Source organism: Meleagris gallopavo, chromosome Z (assembly GCF_000146605.3).
Source record: "Meleagris gallopavo isolate NT-WF06-2002-E0010 breed Aviagen turkey brand Nicholas breeding stock chromosome Z, Turkey_5.1, whole genome shotgun sequence".
Classification (NCBI taxonomy): domain Eukaryota; kingdom Metazoa; phylum Chordata; class Aves; order Galliformes; family Phasianidae; genus Meleagris; species Meleagris gallopavo.
This window is the reverse complement of record NC_015041.2, coordinates 15,397,396-15,415,088: the sequence shown is the minus strand read 5'-3', so window position 1 is coordinate 15,415,088 and position 17,693 is coordinate 15,397,396. Positions and strand designations below refer to the sequence as shown.

Sequence of the window (17,693 nt, the reverse complement as noted above, 5' to 3'; positions counted from 1 at the left end):
GTAAAAAAAAAAAGAAAAGTATTTTCAAAGTATTTTCTTCTCTCATACTGTATCTCCAGATGTTTGGTTTTTCAACGATGGAAATCCTTCTTTAAGTGTGCCACAAAATCACACTCAAAAATCTAGTTAAAATATATGGTCTTTATATACTGCTGACAGGCACGTACACTTTAAGAGTGCAAGCACGTGCCACAAGTAAATTCTAAAGGGAAAACAAACCAAAAGTAAGAAATAAACTCAAAGATTAATGCTACATGAATGAGCTGAAGTATTTTTCAAAACTTATTAGCAAACTTTCAAGAAAATTCTGACTTCAAGAGTCAAACGCTACCTGCACGCATTGTACGTCTGTTATGAATCAACATGTAGCATGAGAGATCAAGACACCAACTAACAGCAGCCATGCACATATTTTAGCATGCAATTAAATTTCCCTGAACAAAACAGAGAACTACTAGCTTTTGAACTTTTTTTTTCCCCTGGTGAAATACCTACAGATGCAAGCTTTTGATTAGTATATTCTGATGTTGATTTTAGGATAATTTCCACAATTTATACTAACGCTAAAAATAATGACCTGCTATTTTTATGCTCCTGATCAGCATGCTGAGCCATTCCTCAAGTGCTCGGTTTTTAGGCATTTGCACAATTATAGTAAGTAGTCTATGATTGTCTATAGGCACCGTAGAAAATTTTGACTCATTATGGTCATTTTGGCCATAGCCTTTAAATAAAAGTGAGAAGAATGACTGCAGCATCTCATATCCCAATTATAAAGGAAAAGAAATTTGCATTTAACTATAACAACATCCATTATAGTTTGGAGAAGCCCTATAATCTAATTATAGGTTATATTTCAGAACCTCTTTTGATTCATGGATTTTCCTGAATGGACTGTGAATTTCTTCATAGTTAATTTTAGCTCACTGACAGTCAACCTTTTCTTAGTCATCTTATGCACCCCATTTTTCTGCTTCATCTTGATTTTGACCGGTTTGTCTACTACACTGAAAAGTTCACTAAAATTCCTTTATTTCATCATAGAACCAGTACTTTTATTACTCTTGGGAGCTCAGCAAACCTTTACAGGTCAGTAACACTCTTCAATCGACTGGTCAGCAAGAAACAACAGTTCACTGCAATATTAGTATCAGAAAACAAGACAGAATTCTACCTGAAGATCCCTGAAAAACTAAAAACAAAACAAAAATCAATTAAAAAGTTACATTTATCCTACCTTTAAAAGTTGCTTGCCAATCGTTGGACTCATTTTTTCATCCACCATAAGAATTACTATTCCTCTGTCATCCATACCTCGGCGACCTGCACGACCTGACATCTGAATGTATTCACCTGAGGAGATCTAATATAAAAGAGAAAAATAAAAAACATTAGAAAAACGGCAAGAACATAGAAAGAGAAAAACAATTACACACACAGTACACTTTCATGATGTATAAAAACTAAAAAAACGGTCACATATGACATGGAGTTTTCACAGATCAAATTCTTTAGTCATTGTATTGATGACTAAGCTGCTCAGACAAACCCTTCCTTATGAATAATATGCATCAACAGGATAACTTGACCAACATTTTCGTAGCTACATTAACTGATACGTAACTACAGTAATTTTCGTAGCACTTATCAGTTTTAATAAGCAGAAAACCCAGTTTTACTCATGCTTCACACTACAGAATGTTGGTAGTCATGGTAGAGATTATTGTAATATATCTTCAACAATGGATTAAAAAAACATGTGCTGTAACATTCTAAAAGCAGCAGTTGCCCACGTCTGATAGCACAAAGATAGCTAATTCTTGCATATTTTAAGACATCCGATCAGACTGAAGAAAGTGTGAAACTGAACAGCCCAAATTAAGACCAAAGAGACATGTTTATTTCAAAACACATTCTCACTTGTCCCATTTACCTCTGTTTTCCCATCTTTGAAAGAAAAACTGTAACACTTATAAAGCTTATTTATACAACCTTATTATTATTTACATGAGAATCAGACATCTGGTTTAAATGTTTAAAACATTCAAATAAATTCAGTTCCAGATGTTTAAGAATCTGCTTCTTCTTTCTCACATCTCTCTTCTTCTATGGGATACCCAAAACAATCTGCTATAACAGAACAATCAATATTCTCTCAGAAGAAAACCAGCTATTCTCTTGGGTCTATCAAAATCTAGTTATCATTATGACACAATACTGTGTCAGTATATTATTCAGATTCCTCTGACATGGATGAAAAGATATTCTAGGACAAATTGTGCACAGCTCTTAGACTAGTCCAATATTCAGCACAAGTTTGTGTTGGATGTTCTTTTTCTGTATCTATTTAACAATTTCATATGCGTACTCTAGAGAATCTTGTCTTCAGGAGAGAGAGTAGTGAGCAAATAAAAAGATTTTTGAAAAAAAACATAGATCTACTACACTGAAATGGATATGTCAACAGTAAAGTTTGTCTTTGTAAAAGTTTTAATAACATGATTGAATCATTCTCCCACAGAACCTCTTTTCCACATACCCATCGGAAATCTTTCCCATCAAATTTGGAGGCACTCGTAAACAGCACAGTCCTGGCTGGCATATTAATTCCCATAGCAAAAGTTTCTGTTGCAAATAAGGCCTAAATAAACAAACCAAAGTTAAGCAAGCAAAAACAGACTCTTAAGCAAATGTAAGTAGTCAAACATTGCAAAACTCCAGATTGTACTTCTTACATACTGTCAACATAGGAACATAGAAGCATTCAATATTTAAAAACTGCAATAAAAACATTCTTTCTCCTTCACATATTTCTTCTAGGAAAACAAGAGGAAAAGTTACATGACACCATGTGCCAAAGTAAACACAAGTCCTGCAAAGGCATTAAATATTAGAAACACTTGCAGGATTTAAAAAAATCACTCCTGCCTCTTGAACTTCTTCTTCATAAGCATGAATCATACAATAGACAAAAATTTTGGACTTGAACAATGTATGTTTTAATACTTTAGAATACATGTGTAACACTTAAAATTACAGATGTACTAATGTAAGACATTTGCGTCAAAGCATGAAAGACTAAAGCATTTAACCTGGGGTAAAAAGCAGCTTCTTTTTTTCCAGATAAACATGGAGATATTTATGCAAATACACACATTCCTCAAGGGAAAGGAGATGGAACTAATTACATCACTGTGATACCTACACACTTCCAGAGTGATTAAGGACGCTTGTAGAGCTCAGTATTTAAATCCATAAAACAGATCCCTTCTCACTAAATATATGTAGCTCTTTCCAGAACTGCTTACTTACTATACTGTGTTTTTTTTTTAAAAAAAAAAACACCCTAATTCTGCATGGAGGCATACCCAAAGCACAAAGCATTTTTCAGTTTGGCATTTGCAATGACCTTTTCTCTCCCCTATTTCACTCAAGAAACAGATTCCCACTATATACTAGTATACAATCTGTGCTAAGACATATTTAATTTGTCTGGATGATCAACTGTATGCCAGAACAAGAAAAATATAAATGTGGACATAAAACATACCTTTATTAGGCCCTCTGAGAAAAGAATTTCTATGGTTTCTTTTAAGATAGGAAGCAGACCACCATGATGGATGCCTATTCCACGTTTCAGAAGAGGCAGCACATGCTCGACCTGGGAAGAAACACATTAACTAACACTAGTAAACAAATTGTAATACAGTCTGCAGAAGCAAAACAACTGTATTGAAAACCTTTTGAAGTTTATAAAGTCTACCATTTCCTGATTCTAAATACAATAAAGATCCCTTCAATTTATTTTCTATTGAGAATTAGGAATGATAAGAACTGGAAAGCCAACAGTCAACCTCTTCAAAACTGGAGTAGTTCTTCAATAGGGCAAGGTCAACTGTGTAGCCACACTCTAATTCACATTCGCAATCAGTATTTGTCTACATAATAAAGAACTTTTTGAGAGGCTCAGGAATTGATATCTGATAAATTGCACACTGCATCTGTGGTTGAACTCTTTTCAGACAGTTTTATAAGCCCTTGTGTGTATTTAAAAACATACCTAAAAGAAACAACAATGAAACAAAGGGTGAGACCTCCTTGTTCAATTTTGCCACATGTGATTTGCTAGAATCCCAACAAGAAAGAATCCTGGTCACAGAGCCCTATTTCACAAAGCCAAAGAGCAATGCAAGGAACACTTAATTCAGTGAGACCAATTTATTATTTCTGAGCCCATTATTCATAACCTATGGCCTCAAGTCACAGAGAACAGGTGACCAGCAGCTCCCCCTGTTCAGTCTTCACTCACCTGAGGAAGTTTTTTGTCTTCATCTGACAGACAGTCAATTGCATTATTGAACACTTCTTCAACCATCTTTTTTTCTTCATCTGAGAAAGCAATATGTGATTTATTGCAAAATCTGAAAGGTTAATAACCTATGTAACTAAAGCAATTAAGACATTCTGAGATCTGTAAAACTTCACAATGGAAGTAGTGCAGAAGGCAGTAAAATCTACACAAAACCACCCATATCCGTGTCAGACAACTAACGAACGCGGGCCTTAAAGAAAAGGCTAGGACAAACCTGGAAAAGCAATCCAAGCCTCAGCTATTATCAATCTCAAGATTTCTCAGCTTTATGTATTATCTATTTCATGAATCTCCACATTTCCTTTCTACCTAATAGTCCTTGACTGCCCTCTCCCCCTAATTCTTAAGGCTTACCTACACTCTACACAAGTACCACAAACATCAGGAATTTGTATTTAAAGGTATAATCAAAGAAAGCTCAGAAATACATATCTCTACAATGATGTAGACCTTTACATTTTCAGGAAATGGCTGCACATTTTTTGCAACTGTGACACAGAATGCACCATGACTGGGACAAGTGAGCAATCAATAACCCTGAACAGCTCACAAACATGAAATGATATTCTGATTTAAAACATCCCTCTTATATTTTTGTAACTACTCCAAAAATTTATGGGCCATGAACTGAAGCTCATTTTCCAAGCTTGGTCTTAATCCAAAAAAAACACAACCCAAAACAAACTTCAGTTCAGTTCAGAGTTTTTATTTAAGTAGAGGAGAGGAAGTAAGAAAAGTGGATGAACAGATGAGAGAGAACAGTGCCTCATTATACTGCCTCTTTAACTTGGAGAGAATAATCAGATTTCCAGACAGAATTTTCTAGAATCTCCTGCACTATTATCACAGTGAACAGAATTTTGGAGAAAGAAAGCATTCAAATAGAATACAGGTAAACACTGCAATGATCAAATACTACTTTGCGTATCAATACATTCCTATTGAAAATAGGCTGATGCACTGGAATGGTATGTAAGAAAGCAGTAGTTGGTTTTATTTGTTTTTATATAAATGAAATAGAAATATTTATCTAGAATAACATTTAAAGTAGAATTACAACTTGAAATAAACTGCGTTTTACTTATTGTTACCTGTATTAAAATCTAATTTTGTCATCTGAAGAGCGTAGGCTTCACAATCCTTCTTACTGAAGCTGAAAATGATTACAGGCTGGAAATTCCTCTCCATGATCATCTTCACAATCTTAAATACATTGGAAGGGCCTGCAGAGAGATTTCACAAATTTTATTTTAGCAAAAAATTTATCTTACAGAAGATTTAAAATGGAAGCATAACTTAGGTGCAACCTTTTTTTTCTTTTTAAACAACAAAAAAAATAGAATAGTTTTGTAAGAAGTCAGTTAAGAACGTTAAGATCCAAACTCACCTTTTGTTCCTCCTTTCCTGCCTTTCTGGTCTCCTTTTGCTAAGTCTCCTGCATCTCTAAGCACTTGCATTGCTGTATTAAAATTATCTTCTCTGAAATCTCCCTAGATAGAGAAGACAACCTTTGTAAACCATTTCTTCTTACAACAGTCTACTGAATAAATTCATAATACTTTACATACTCAGTACCATTACTAAATATTTATAGGTTGAGGGACAAAATAATGCATAAAGACAGCAAGAGACATTACTAATGGCACAGCTCAGAATTGTCAGAATTACATTTGTGTCTCTGGTTTACTGCACATTATTCTAATAATTACACCACCTACTACAACAGACATGCTGAATGACTACACTAATTTAACACTGATGGCCAACTGAACACTATTACACTGCTTTCTCATACCCTCTTATTAAATTAATGGGGTGAGAAAATAAGATGAAAAAGGACTCAAGGGTTGACATATGGACAGGGAGATCAATCACCAACTACGACAGGAGGCGAAGCAGACTCAGCATAGGGAGACTGATGTAATCTGTTGCCTTTTACTAACAGATTAGAGCACTGAGAAACTAAAAGCAAACTAAAAACACTTTCCTCACAGCCCACCAAGTAGCGCAGGAGGGCAGGGATCAGCCAATAATGATTCATTTTTTCAACTTCTTCATCGTCACTCCCTGCCTCTGCTTCACGTAGAGTGCCTCCCATGGGATGCTAGCCTTCCCCACCTGATCCTGCACAGACTTGCAGCTCTCCAAGCGCTGCTCCAACATGGCTCTGTACTACCAGACCCATCCTTCAGGTGCTTTAGCATGGAGCCCCATGAGTGACAAGTCCTCCAGACCTCCTGCTCCACAGTGGGCTCCTATCTCTGGGCAGCAGCTCGGGCCTGGAGCTGCTGCTGCAGGGGTTCTCTATGGGCTGCAGCTTCCTTCATGCCACAGCCCTCTAATAGCTAAAAGTGCAGATCTGCTCTATGACAGGCCCATAGGCTGCAAGTGGACAGCCTGCCCCACCATGGCCCTCTCCATGGGCTGCAGGGTGTATCTGGAGTACCTTCTGCCACCCCATGATAACCTTAGTGGCTGCACATTTGCTTCTCTCCCATCTTCTCACTCCCCTCTTTCAGCTACTTCCACACAGAATTTTTTCCCTTTCTTTATCATGTTTTTCCAGAGCACATCCAGCATTGCTCGTGGCTCAACTTTGGCAGCAGTAGGTCCTTTTTGGATATGCCATGAGACAGTTGCAGGACTCTGCTCACAGAGGCCACCCCTGCAGCGCTCCAGCTACCAAAACTTTGACATGTATACCCAATACAATAACACAAGAGCAAAACTGACTTTTTGGAACGTATTTATGAAAACACGTTGCCCAGTGAAGCCCTCCTGCTTATGGCATAAGATACTACTGTATAAGTCACTAATGAACTTTAAACACATCACTATTTCTGAATCACCTAAACACACAGAAACACTTTGCATCCTTAACTGAAGTGAATTTTAAATAGAACTATCATTTTAAAAAATAAATAAATAAAAATTAAGTGAGAAACATTAAAGGAAGTATTAGAAAACAAGGATGAGAGTACTTTAAACAATTCAGCAAAGCATTACTCAGCTGAAAACATGACATTAGATAACAAAATCTCTCTCTTCAATATGACTCCAAAAGCCACTCAGACTCACTGTTACCCATTTCACATTATAAACACACATATCCTTTCCATAGCCAATCAAATTTTGCAAAAGATGAAGTTCATTACTGATAAGTGAGGAAAAAGGCCTTTCAAACTGAATATTCCTTACATTTTCATCAACAACAAGACGTAGTCCATCTCCTCCTGCTGGAAATATGTAATGCTGCAGTGGAGTAGGTCGATAGTCTGTATATATCACATGGCAAGGCTACAACAAAGAACAGTATATATATAAAAATTTTATGTTTCTAATTATAATACACACATATACTTGCTTAATGGAAAATCTAATGCATTACTATTAAAACAAGTATTTTTAAAAGCCAGAATCTAAGACTCAAAGAAACTAAGTTAAAATTTCTTTCCTGTATATGGGTTTTATACTAATGGTGCTTCTGAAATACAAGATACCTTGCAAATCCTTTAGGACACAAGCTGATAATAAAATTTTTCTCTCATGAATCAGAAAAAGACAGGTAACATTCTCTTCTGTATTACTACACAGACTCAATGTGGCTTAATATCTTTTAAAACCAAAGAAAGAACTATTTTCATTTTGCAATATCACCTGCATTATTTCTTACATCATCTGAAAAAATAATATTGTTAACTTTTTAAAACATTCAAGGTTTTAAAAGATGAAGAAAGCTTGTTTAGAAGAAAAAATAAACATTTCCTTTAAAACACTCAATATTGCATTAATCTACTTTAAGGAGTCAGTTCAGCAATCTGCAAAACAAAGTCAAACCTTTGTGCCAATCTTCAGAAGACTTCTTTTATGTTAACACCCCTTTCAACACAAGCCATATGAGAATTAAATCTTTGGGTTATTTTTAAAACCAAGCAACTTCTAGTGGATATTAACTTCCCCAGTTCTAACTCAGATAATCTCTTCTGCAAAACCATCTCTATAAAAAATAGAATAAAAATTAACTGAGTGGTTATGGGACAGGTTACATTTGTCACATTCCTACTTTGTCATTTGGTTTGCATGCTTATATATTATCTCCTGTTTTATGATTTAATTCCTGCATGTCCTTTTCATGAGTGCATCATACACATACTCCAAAGTAAAAGCAGCACTGGCACTGCTAGTAACAAGGCTACATAATTTATACTAACTGTGCTATACTGAGCAAGAAAGCAGTGCTGGCCTTAAACTAATTTCCAGAATTTGCTGTGAGAATCTGAGCAGTAACTGACAAGGAAAATTTAAATCAGAGATAATACCAAGGGCCCTGAATATGGGAAGAGGTAGAAAAAAGAAGTCCCAGAACTGATGGACAGCTGCTAGTTACAGAAAATACACAACTCTGTCAGCTGGGAAAAAAACTGCTCTACTCATAAGGAAGTGAACAAGCAGCAGCAGCTAAGCAAAGGGTGTGATAAGGAACCTGCCCACCACCTGAGATAATAAGATATTTCCATAATTATGTACAGTGTATTCCAGGGACTAAAAAACATCTACTGACTGAAAATCTTCAGTTCGGAAAGGACTATCATAATGGCACTCACTACTGAGAAACTGATGCCTGCTACCCCTGCCTGTTCAAAGGACCTGCCTCTCTACCTTCTTCTGCCCAGTCTGACTGCTTCCCAGACCCTGCCTGCACCCTACCTGCACCAAGTTGTTCAGCTTTGCCTCTCCCCAACTGTTCAAGGAATCCTGACTTTCTGAAGGCCTTTTGACATGACAATGAGCTGTTCAGTACTGCAAATGTGTGCTTTTTCCCTGAAATCTTCGTTTAACACTATAGACTCTCAATAAACACTTTCTGCACCCTATTTTAGACAGTAACTGAATTCACAGATCATTCAAAGAAATCACCACATAACAACATACAATCCTAACAGAAAAAGCGGCAAGATAATAATAATGAATTTACATGAATTTTGCAAACATATCCAGGCTATAACTGAGAACTTATAAAAATAGATGATGAACGCTTGCCATGCTGCCTCTTACCCATTGACAAGAATATACCTATTTTAATGCAAATTGTAAAAGAAAAGTTTATTTTTCTTGAAAAAGAGATGAATATGTTGTTTATTTATTGCAAACATAAACCCTTTGAAGTCTCTAAGGTCCTGAAAAAGGCCTGACTCTAAAAATCACAGTACTGTCACAGAGTTTCATAATTCAGAGTATTTGGTAAACCAAGCTGGTGTTTAAATAACTGCTGAAAATATCCTTTAAAACAAACAGCTTTAATGTTCCTACGCAGAACCAAAAGCCCACACAGATACAAAGATTAAAAGTACATAAATATACTATAATTTATGAGCTGTAACATTATGACTAAAGAGAGGCTCATACATCCACAAGATCATCAGGATAAAGGTATATTGCCTTAAAAAAGTTACCTGTTTGTGAAGATGGCAAATCCATTCAGCAAACTGACGAGCATTGGGAATAGTTGCAGAAAGGAACACATAATGAACATTGTCAGGGAGCAAAATAATGGTCTCTTCCCAAACCACTCCACGTTCTGAAAATTAAAAGTCATATGGAAAATCTGTAAATAAAGCAAAGTTTTGAAGCCAAGCACACTTAATTACAAAATAAAAACTAAAAAATCAGATATGTTTGATAGGACAAAGGGAAACAGTTATAAACTAAAAGAGGGCAGATTTAGATTTGATGCTAGGGGGACATTTTTTATGCAGAGGGTGGTGAGGCACTGGAACAGGTTGCCAAGAGAAGTATTTGATACTCCATCCCTTGTGGCATTCAAGCTCAGGTTGGATGGGGCCCTGAACAGCTGATCTGCTGGGGGGCAACACTGACTATTGCAGAGGGGTTGGAACTGGGTAAGATAAGGTCCCCTCCAACCCAAATCATTCTATGATTGTATGACATAGCTACTATACACATTCACTAAAAAGAAATTCTGAATGATTTCTGATGCACTAAGATGACTGATGTAAGAAATAACAAAGTTTTAGTTCTTCAAAGTAAACAGTCTTTGCTCTTGAACAATTAAGATATGAAAACAAAAGAAGGTAGAAGATACCTGAATCTCTCATGTAATGGATTTCATCAAAAATAACCCATGCAACTTCTCGCATAACCTCAGAACCTCTGTAGAGCATACTTCTCAAGATCTAGAAAAAGTGAGAAAAAATTGAGACAGAAAGCTCCTGACTGAGAGTATAAAAGCATGAATTTACAGAGATTTACTTATTTTTTTTCTGTAGCCAGCAGTTGAATCAAGAGCAAGGAGTGAAATAATAAATTTTATAACTTATTTTTTTTTTAACCTGAGCTTCTGATAATGTTAATCTAACAATATTAGACCTTATCAGTCAAAAAAGGGTAAAAAAAACAGACAGATCAAGAATCCATGTTGATCCTACCTCTGTTGTCATCACCAGACAAGAAGCTGTAGGATTAATGGTGACATCTCCAGTCATCAAACCAACATCCTGGAACTCTTCATACATTTCACGGTACTTCTGATTACTCAAGGCTTTAATTGGACTTGTAAATATCACACGCTGTTTTTCCCTCAAGGCCAAGGCAATCGCATACCTATGTTCAAACACTGTACATATTAGAAGTTGTCGGGAAGAAATTAACAACTTCTTACTTTACTTTGATCTTCTGATTTAAAAAACTGAAAAAAAAATTCAGAACACTACTTCTACCCCTTTGGAGAGCAATCAATCACTGACAAGTTAATGAATTTATATGGAATTTGAGCACATCTCATTTTAAACAAAAATCTAGCTATTACTATTTGAACCCTATTATATCCTAATATATTTACATGTATACCTCATTACTCAGGTCAGCAAAGTAACTGTGCTGCCAGACCAAATCCTGACAAACATGCAATTGTCAAACTCTTTTGTCTGACATACAGCAAAACACAAATGAAATTAAACTTCTGACAGAAAATAAAACATACACAAACTTCTTTATTAGTTACAGACAAAAGCAAGGAAACAAATCCAAGGAAACAAAAACTGCAGAATTTTTCCTCTCCCTACACAGAAAAATATCTCAGCAAGAAGACAAACTTGAACATTAATAAAGCCACTAACCAGTACAAAAGAAAAAAGAAAAAAATGTGGTATATTGAAATCAAGTCAATTCAATTAAAGATAATGAAAAAATAAAAACAAAAACAAAATAATGGCTGAATAAAATGACAGGAAAAACATCACACCATTCCCTTGTCAGATTGTCAGAAAATTACTTACTCTGCACACACCGTTTTACCAGCTGAGGTATGAGCTGACACCAATACAGACTGGTTATTATCTACACACAGAATAGCTTCTCTCTGAAAGGCATCAAGACTAAATGGGTATTCCTGAAAAGAGAAACAGAAAAAATACATATTTTTATCATAGATCATTATCTATATCTAATTATTTTCTGATTAAGCATGCAGACTACAAGCAGAAAGAAATCATGCAGCTGTAATTTCAATTAATCTTAAAAGTCAGGAAGAGAAACTATAATGTACCAGTGGAACTACTGTCTGATGTCATAGAATAAAAACAAATCACGACAGCATGTCCACTCCATTCAAGCACTTTTTACTCTACCAAACTCAAAATACAGATATCAATCTCACTCATGACAGGCCATCTTTCTGGGCCAGTGTCAAGCCTTACTAGCAAAGTACAACCTTTTTCCTCATCTACTTAGCCCGAAAGATAACAGAGGTAATTTAACACATTATTGCATTTCTAGTATAGTTCGGACTTTGCCTGCCAGTCTCCAAGAAGTTTTACAAAATCAATAATACATGATATTTGCCTGCCAGAGTGCTTCCCAGAAGTTTTAACTGAACAGGTATTTACAAACGCCTGTCTGCCAAAGCCTACCAAGACATTCACTGGATAGTTTTGCAAAGTGTGGGTGGAGAGCTGAATACTACAGCCATGCAAGTTTAGCATTATATCCTTAGAACTGATCATCATACTCAGGTGTGTTAATTCTAATATTAAATTCACAGTTAATCAAGCAAGAAGTCTCACTCCTTCCCTTCAAGACTGTTTATCAGCTTATTCCTGCAACCTTCAGCCAAAACAGGGCCATTCTGTTGCTGCAAGAATCCTTCCTTCAACTGCTTTTCATGCTGATCTTGCAGAGCGCCATACGTATGGTTTATACAAGCGGTAAGTGGACATCAGTGCTTTTAACTCCTTTGTACAAATCTCACACACATACTTTTGCAGGTTTTCCAGTTCTTGGCTTCAGACCTGTGAACTCTTCATCTGCTGGAAGTGCAACCTACAAAATGTATTTTAAACAAAACTGTTAGACCATCCTGTGTCCGTTCCAGTCACAAGTAAAACTACAACTACCTGGGGCAAGAGATTAAAAACATATTAAAACTTACCTGAATTTCTATTGTCCTGGTTCTATAAGCTCATGTTCCAGTGCCCTTCCTTCCTCCTACCATCCCTACCCACCTCTATCGTCAACTGCTTTTCTTACTTCTGAAACTCTCTGCTGCCTGACGTGAAATGTGTCTGCTTTACCTAGCTTGAAACACGAGCTTTTCAGGCCTAAATGCAGTCAGGGCTTCTGACCACCAGAGGTTATAGGCAATTCCTCAGTTCATATTGATTTCACTCACTTTACAAGGAAAATGTGTTACACACATGAAGTTCCCTTCCCTTGCCAATACTGAACATTCTCTCATGTCAAATACTTAAGTTCTCTTCAGTTACTACATTATAACATGAACAACAATTTTAAGTGTGTTATCAAGTAACCTGTAATTAGTACAGCAATAAATATAAACAGTATTATAATATAAACAATATTTTAATACCAATAGTAACATATGGACTTCTACAAGAAAGTCTAGACTTTCCATGTTCATTTGCACTGCACTTACCTCATGTGTGCAGCCTTCAACAGTTTCCACAGCTTGAACCTTCACATGTGGCATCAGGTCTGCCAGACTAAAAATACATAAGTTAGGATTGTCAGAAATTATGTGAAAACTCTATTTTCTTTATATATGGGAAGAAGTTAAACTTCACCTCTACTTTAACTGCAACAAAACAAAACCAAAAAGATGCACAAACTTAAACTGAATAGTACTAAGTACTACTAATACTAAGATTACTTGATAGTTACATTTCACTATATGATAACTATATACTTTAGCTATCACACTTTCTAACACTTAAAAAAATTTGTATCACAAAAGATCTTTTGGACCACAGAACCATAGAATGGCCTGGGTTGAAAAGGATCATAATCATCATCCAGTTTCGATCCCCCTGCTATGTGCAGGGTCACCAACCAACAGCCCAGGCTGCCCAGAGCCACATCCAGCCTGGCCTTGAATGCCTCCAGAGATGCGGTATCCACAACCTCCTTGGGCACCCTGTTCCAGTGTGTCACCACCTTCTAAGTGAAAAAATTCCTCTAATGTTTAACCTAAATTTCCTCTATCTCAATTTAAGACCATTCCCCCTTGTCCTGTCACTATCTACCCTCATAAACAGCCATTCCCCCTCCTCTTTACACTCCCCCTTCAAGTACTAGAATGCCACAATGAGGTCTCCCTGCAGCCTTCTTTTCTCCAAGCTAAACAAGCCCAGTTCCCTCAACCTTTCCTCGTAGTAGAGGTACTCCAGCCCCCTGATCATCTTAGTGGCCCTCCCCTGGACCCACTCCAAGAGCTCCACCTCCTTCCCGTACTGGGGCCCCCAGGCCTGGATGCAATTGGGGCCTCACAAGAGCTGAGTAGAGAGGAACAATCACCTCCCTCTCCCTGCTGGTCACCCCTTTTTTAAAGCAGCCCAGAACATAGTTGGCCTTCAGGGCTGCAAGAACACACTGCTGGCTCATGACTAACTCCCACCAGGACCCCCAAGTCCTTCTCTTCAGGGCTGCTGTCAAGGATCTCTTCCCCCAGGCTGTATAAATACCCGGGACTGCCCTACCCAAGTGCAGCACCCTGCACTTGGCCTTATTGAACCTCATTAGGTTTTCCTGGGCCCACTTCTCCAGTCTGTCCAGGTCCCCCTGCATGGCATCCCTTCCCTTCAGTGTATTAACTGCACCACTCAGCTTGGTGTCATCCACAAACTTGCTGAGGGTGCACTCGATGCCATCATGTTGATGACCTTTTGGCTGCATCCAGCCAGCCAATTCCTAATTCATCAAACAGTCTATCCTTCAAACTCACACCTCTCCAATTTAGAGAGAGGTATATGGTGAGGGACCATATCAAAGGCCTTGCAGAAGTCCAGGTAGATGATATCCATTGCCCTTCCTCCATCCACCGAAGCCATCACTCCATCATAGAAGGCTACCAGATTGGTCAGGCACGATCTGCCCTTGGTGAAGCCAGCTGGCTTCTCAAATCACATCTCATATGTGCCTTTTACGAGGATCTGCTCCATGATCTTCCCAGGCACAGAGGTGAGGCTAACCAGCCTGTGGTTCTTTGGGTCCTCCTTTCTCCTTGGGAGTAAAGTTTCCCTTTTTCCAGTCACCGGGGACTTCATCAGACAGCCAAGATTTTTCAAATATGACGGAGAGCTGCTCAGCAACCACATCAACCATCTCTTTCAGAACCCTGGGATGCATATCATCTAGCCCTGTGGACTTACATACATTCGGTTGCATGAGATCTCGGACTTGTTCCACTGTTAGAGTGGGACAGAAACCACTCCCCACACCCTCACCTAGAGATTCACGGTCCATGGCATGGGAAGCCTGATCACCCATGAAGACCGAGGCAAAGCACTCATTGAGTACCTCAGCTTTTCCTACGTCCTAAGCCAGCTCCCTGTTACCTTTCATCAGAGGGGGAACACTCTCCTTGGCCTGTCTCCTCCTGACTATGTACCTGTAGAACCCCTTCTTGCTATCCTCACATCCCTCGCCAAAGTTCAACTTCATCTGTGCCTTGGCCTTCCTAATTCTACCTCTATACACAAGGACAACAGCCTTGTATTCCTCCCAAGCTACACAATCCTGTTTCCACTTCCTGTACATTTCCCTCTTTTCCCTCAGTTTAAGCTTCAGATCCTTGCTGAGACATGATGGTCACCCACCTCCATTGCTTGACTTCTTCTGCTGGGGGATGGAGGGCTGCTGCACTCTCAGAAGGGTGTCCTTAAAGAGCTGCCTGTTCTGTTCTGTATCCATGCCCTTAAGGACAGTTTCCCAGGGGATCTCACTCAACAGTTCCTTGAGTAGTCGAAAGTTTGCTCTCCTGAAGCTCAGAGTCTTGACTCTGCTTTCTGCCAGGCCTGCATTCTTCAAGACCACAAACTCCACCAAGGCATGATCACTACAGCCCAGGCAGCCTCTGATTTTAACCTCTATAATGCTGTCCTCTGCAACTGGATAACAGTTACAGAACTTAATTTCATGCACAGTTTTCTTACTAAAGGTGAACATTTTCCCCCCCTCAATATCCAAAATAAAGACGTGCATTTACGCTACCAGTTATGCCTCTGAATATCAGCAGCCTGAAACAGCTCCAGAAATTCCCTTCAGATAAGTTTCTTTTTCTTTCCTCTTACCTAACAGCCACAAGCAGCTAGCATCTCGTTATGTGAACTGATGGTTTTCTCAGACATTGTTAATATGCTTATTTATGGTAGATCAGATGAGGAATGATCATGTGACCTGAGACAGCCAGCATGGCTTCATCAGGGAAAGGTCATGCCTAACCAATCTGGTGGCCTTCTATGATGGAGTGATGGCACTGGTGGACAAGGGAAAGGTGACTGATGTCATTCATCTAGACTTGAGCAAGGCCTTTGACATGGTCCCCCATCACATCCTTATCTCTAAATTGGAGAGATGAGGATTTGATGGGTGGACCACCAGGTAGATAATGAATTTGTTGAAAGGCCACAAAGAGTGGTGATCAATGGCTCTATGTCCAGGTAAGGCTGATAACGAGTGGTGTCCCCCAGGGGTCTGTCTTGGGACGGTGCTCTTGAACATCTTTATCAGTGACATTGATGATGGAATTGAGTGACCCTCAGCAAGTTTGCTGAGGACACCAAGCTGAGTGGTGTGGTTGACACAGTGGAAGGAACGATGCCATTCAGAGGGACCTCAACAGACTGGAAAGGTGGACGCAATGAATCTAATGAGGTCTGCACAGCAAAGTACAAGGTTTTGCACTTGGGCCAGAGGAATCCCAGGCATCCATACAGGCTGGAAAGAGCAATCCTTGAGAGCAGCCTTGCAGAGAAGGACCTGGGGGTCCTGATGGATGAAAATCTTCACATGAACGAGCTGTATGCTCTTGTAGCTCAGAAAGCAAATGGTATCCTGGGCTCCATCAGAAAAGGGGTGGCCAGCAGGGACAGGGAGGTGATTGTCCCTCTCCACTCTGCCGTCATAAGGCCCCACCTGGAGTACTGCATTCAGGTCTGGGGACCCAGATACAAGAGAAGAAGCTGTTGGAGAGGTTCCAGAGGAGGACCACAAAGATAATCAGAGGGCTGGAGCACCTCTCCTACGAAGACAGACTGTGGGAGCTGGGCTTGTTCAGTCTGGAGAAGGGAAGGTTGCAGCTTAATGATCTTTGAGGTCCCTGCCAACCACGCCATTCTATGATTCTACGAGTATTTTAGGGAGCTACTGTGGGCAAGCACACATTTTAGTAACACCACTAATGGTGAAACTGACTTAAAAATGGTAACTCTGGATCTACTTTCCTTCTTTACAAGCACCTTTTGCTTACAGTGTTGCTCCTCATTAGCACATCCTCACATAAACACATCAGATTCAGCAGATTCATATCTGAATTCATACTCGAGCAAAGCCTTACACACTCACCCACAACAGGCGTTCAGTTCACCATTGTGTCCAGCTACAGTTCCCTTCCATAGTCTTTGTAAGCAAGCCTGGTACTCACCTATTATCTTCTGACGTGACATCTTCCAGTTTCGGCTTCTTTCCTGAAATCGCACCTTCCATGCTGTCGACCTCAGCATCCCTTCTGGTTTTCCCCAGCCCAGCTCCCGACGGTATGTCCTCCTGCCGCTTTCTGCGAACACAGAGGGCGCAGATCGCACCGCACTCAGGGCGCAACCCGGGAACCCGCTCCGGAAATGCCCCACGCGGGCAGCGTTTCCCCACCAAAGCTTCCCGCCAAGCCCAACCGGAACGCCAGCCACCCCGGGGCCGGCCCAGCTCCCCCAGCCTCACCCCGATTCCCTGGCGGCCTCAGCGGCGCCCGCTTTGCTTCTGGCGGCGGCCGCGTCACCCTCAAACACGCTGA

General features: G+C 39.2%; 1 protein-coding gene across 1 annotated transcript in view; it reads right to left on the bottom strand.

The window, feature by feature from the left end:
- Window positions 1–1,213: 1,213 nt before the first annotated feature.
- Window positions 1,214–17,693, bottom strand: part of LOC104914891 (exosome RNA helicase MTR4-like) — a 20,807-nt gene continuing 4,327 nt past the window's right edge. Inside the window, exons 2-16 of the mRNA XM_010725423.2 lie at window positions 17,621–17,689; window positions 17,328–17,459; window positions 13,323–13,389; window positions 12,647–12,709; window positions 11,668–11,780; window positions 10,819–10,993; window positions 10,476–10,566; window positions 9,826–9,950; window positions 7,571–7,669; window positions 5,760–5,862; window positions 5,464–5,595; window positions 4,310–4,389; window positions 3,551–3,661; window positions 2,540–2,641; window positions 1,214–1,363 (exon numbers count right to left, since the gene is read on the bottom strand). Of these exons, the coding sequence (XP_010723725.1) occupies window positions 1,229–1,363; window positions 2,540–2,641; window positions 3,551–3,661; window positions 4,310–4,389; window positions 5,464–5,595; window positions 5,760–5,862; window positions 7,571–7,669; window positions 9,826–9,950; window positions 10,476–10,566; window positions 10,819–10,993; window positions 11,668–11,780; window positions 12,647–12,709; window positions 13,323–13,389; window positions 17,328–17,459; window positions 17,621–17,689 (1,597 nt within the window). The 3' untranslated portion in view covers window positions 1,214–1,228. The remainder of the gene's footprint in view (window positions 1,364–2,539; window positions 2,642–3,550; window positions 3,662–4,309; window positions 4,390–5,463; window positions 5,596–5,759; window positions 5,863–7,570; window positions 7,670–9,825; window positions 9,951–10,475; window positions 10,567–10,818; window positions 10,994–11,667; window positions 11,781–12,646; window positions 12,710–13,322; window positions 13,390–17,327; window positions 17,460–17,620; window positions 17,690–17,693) is intronic.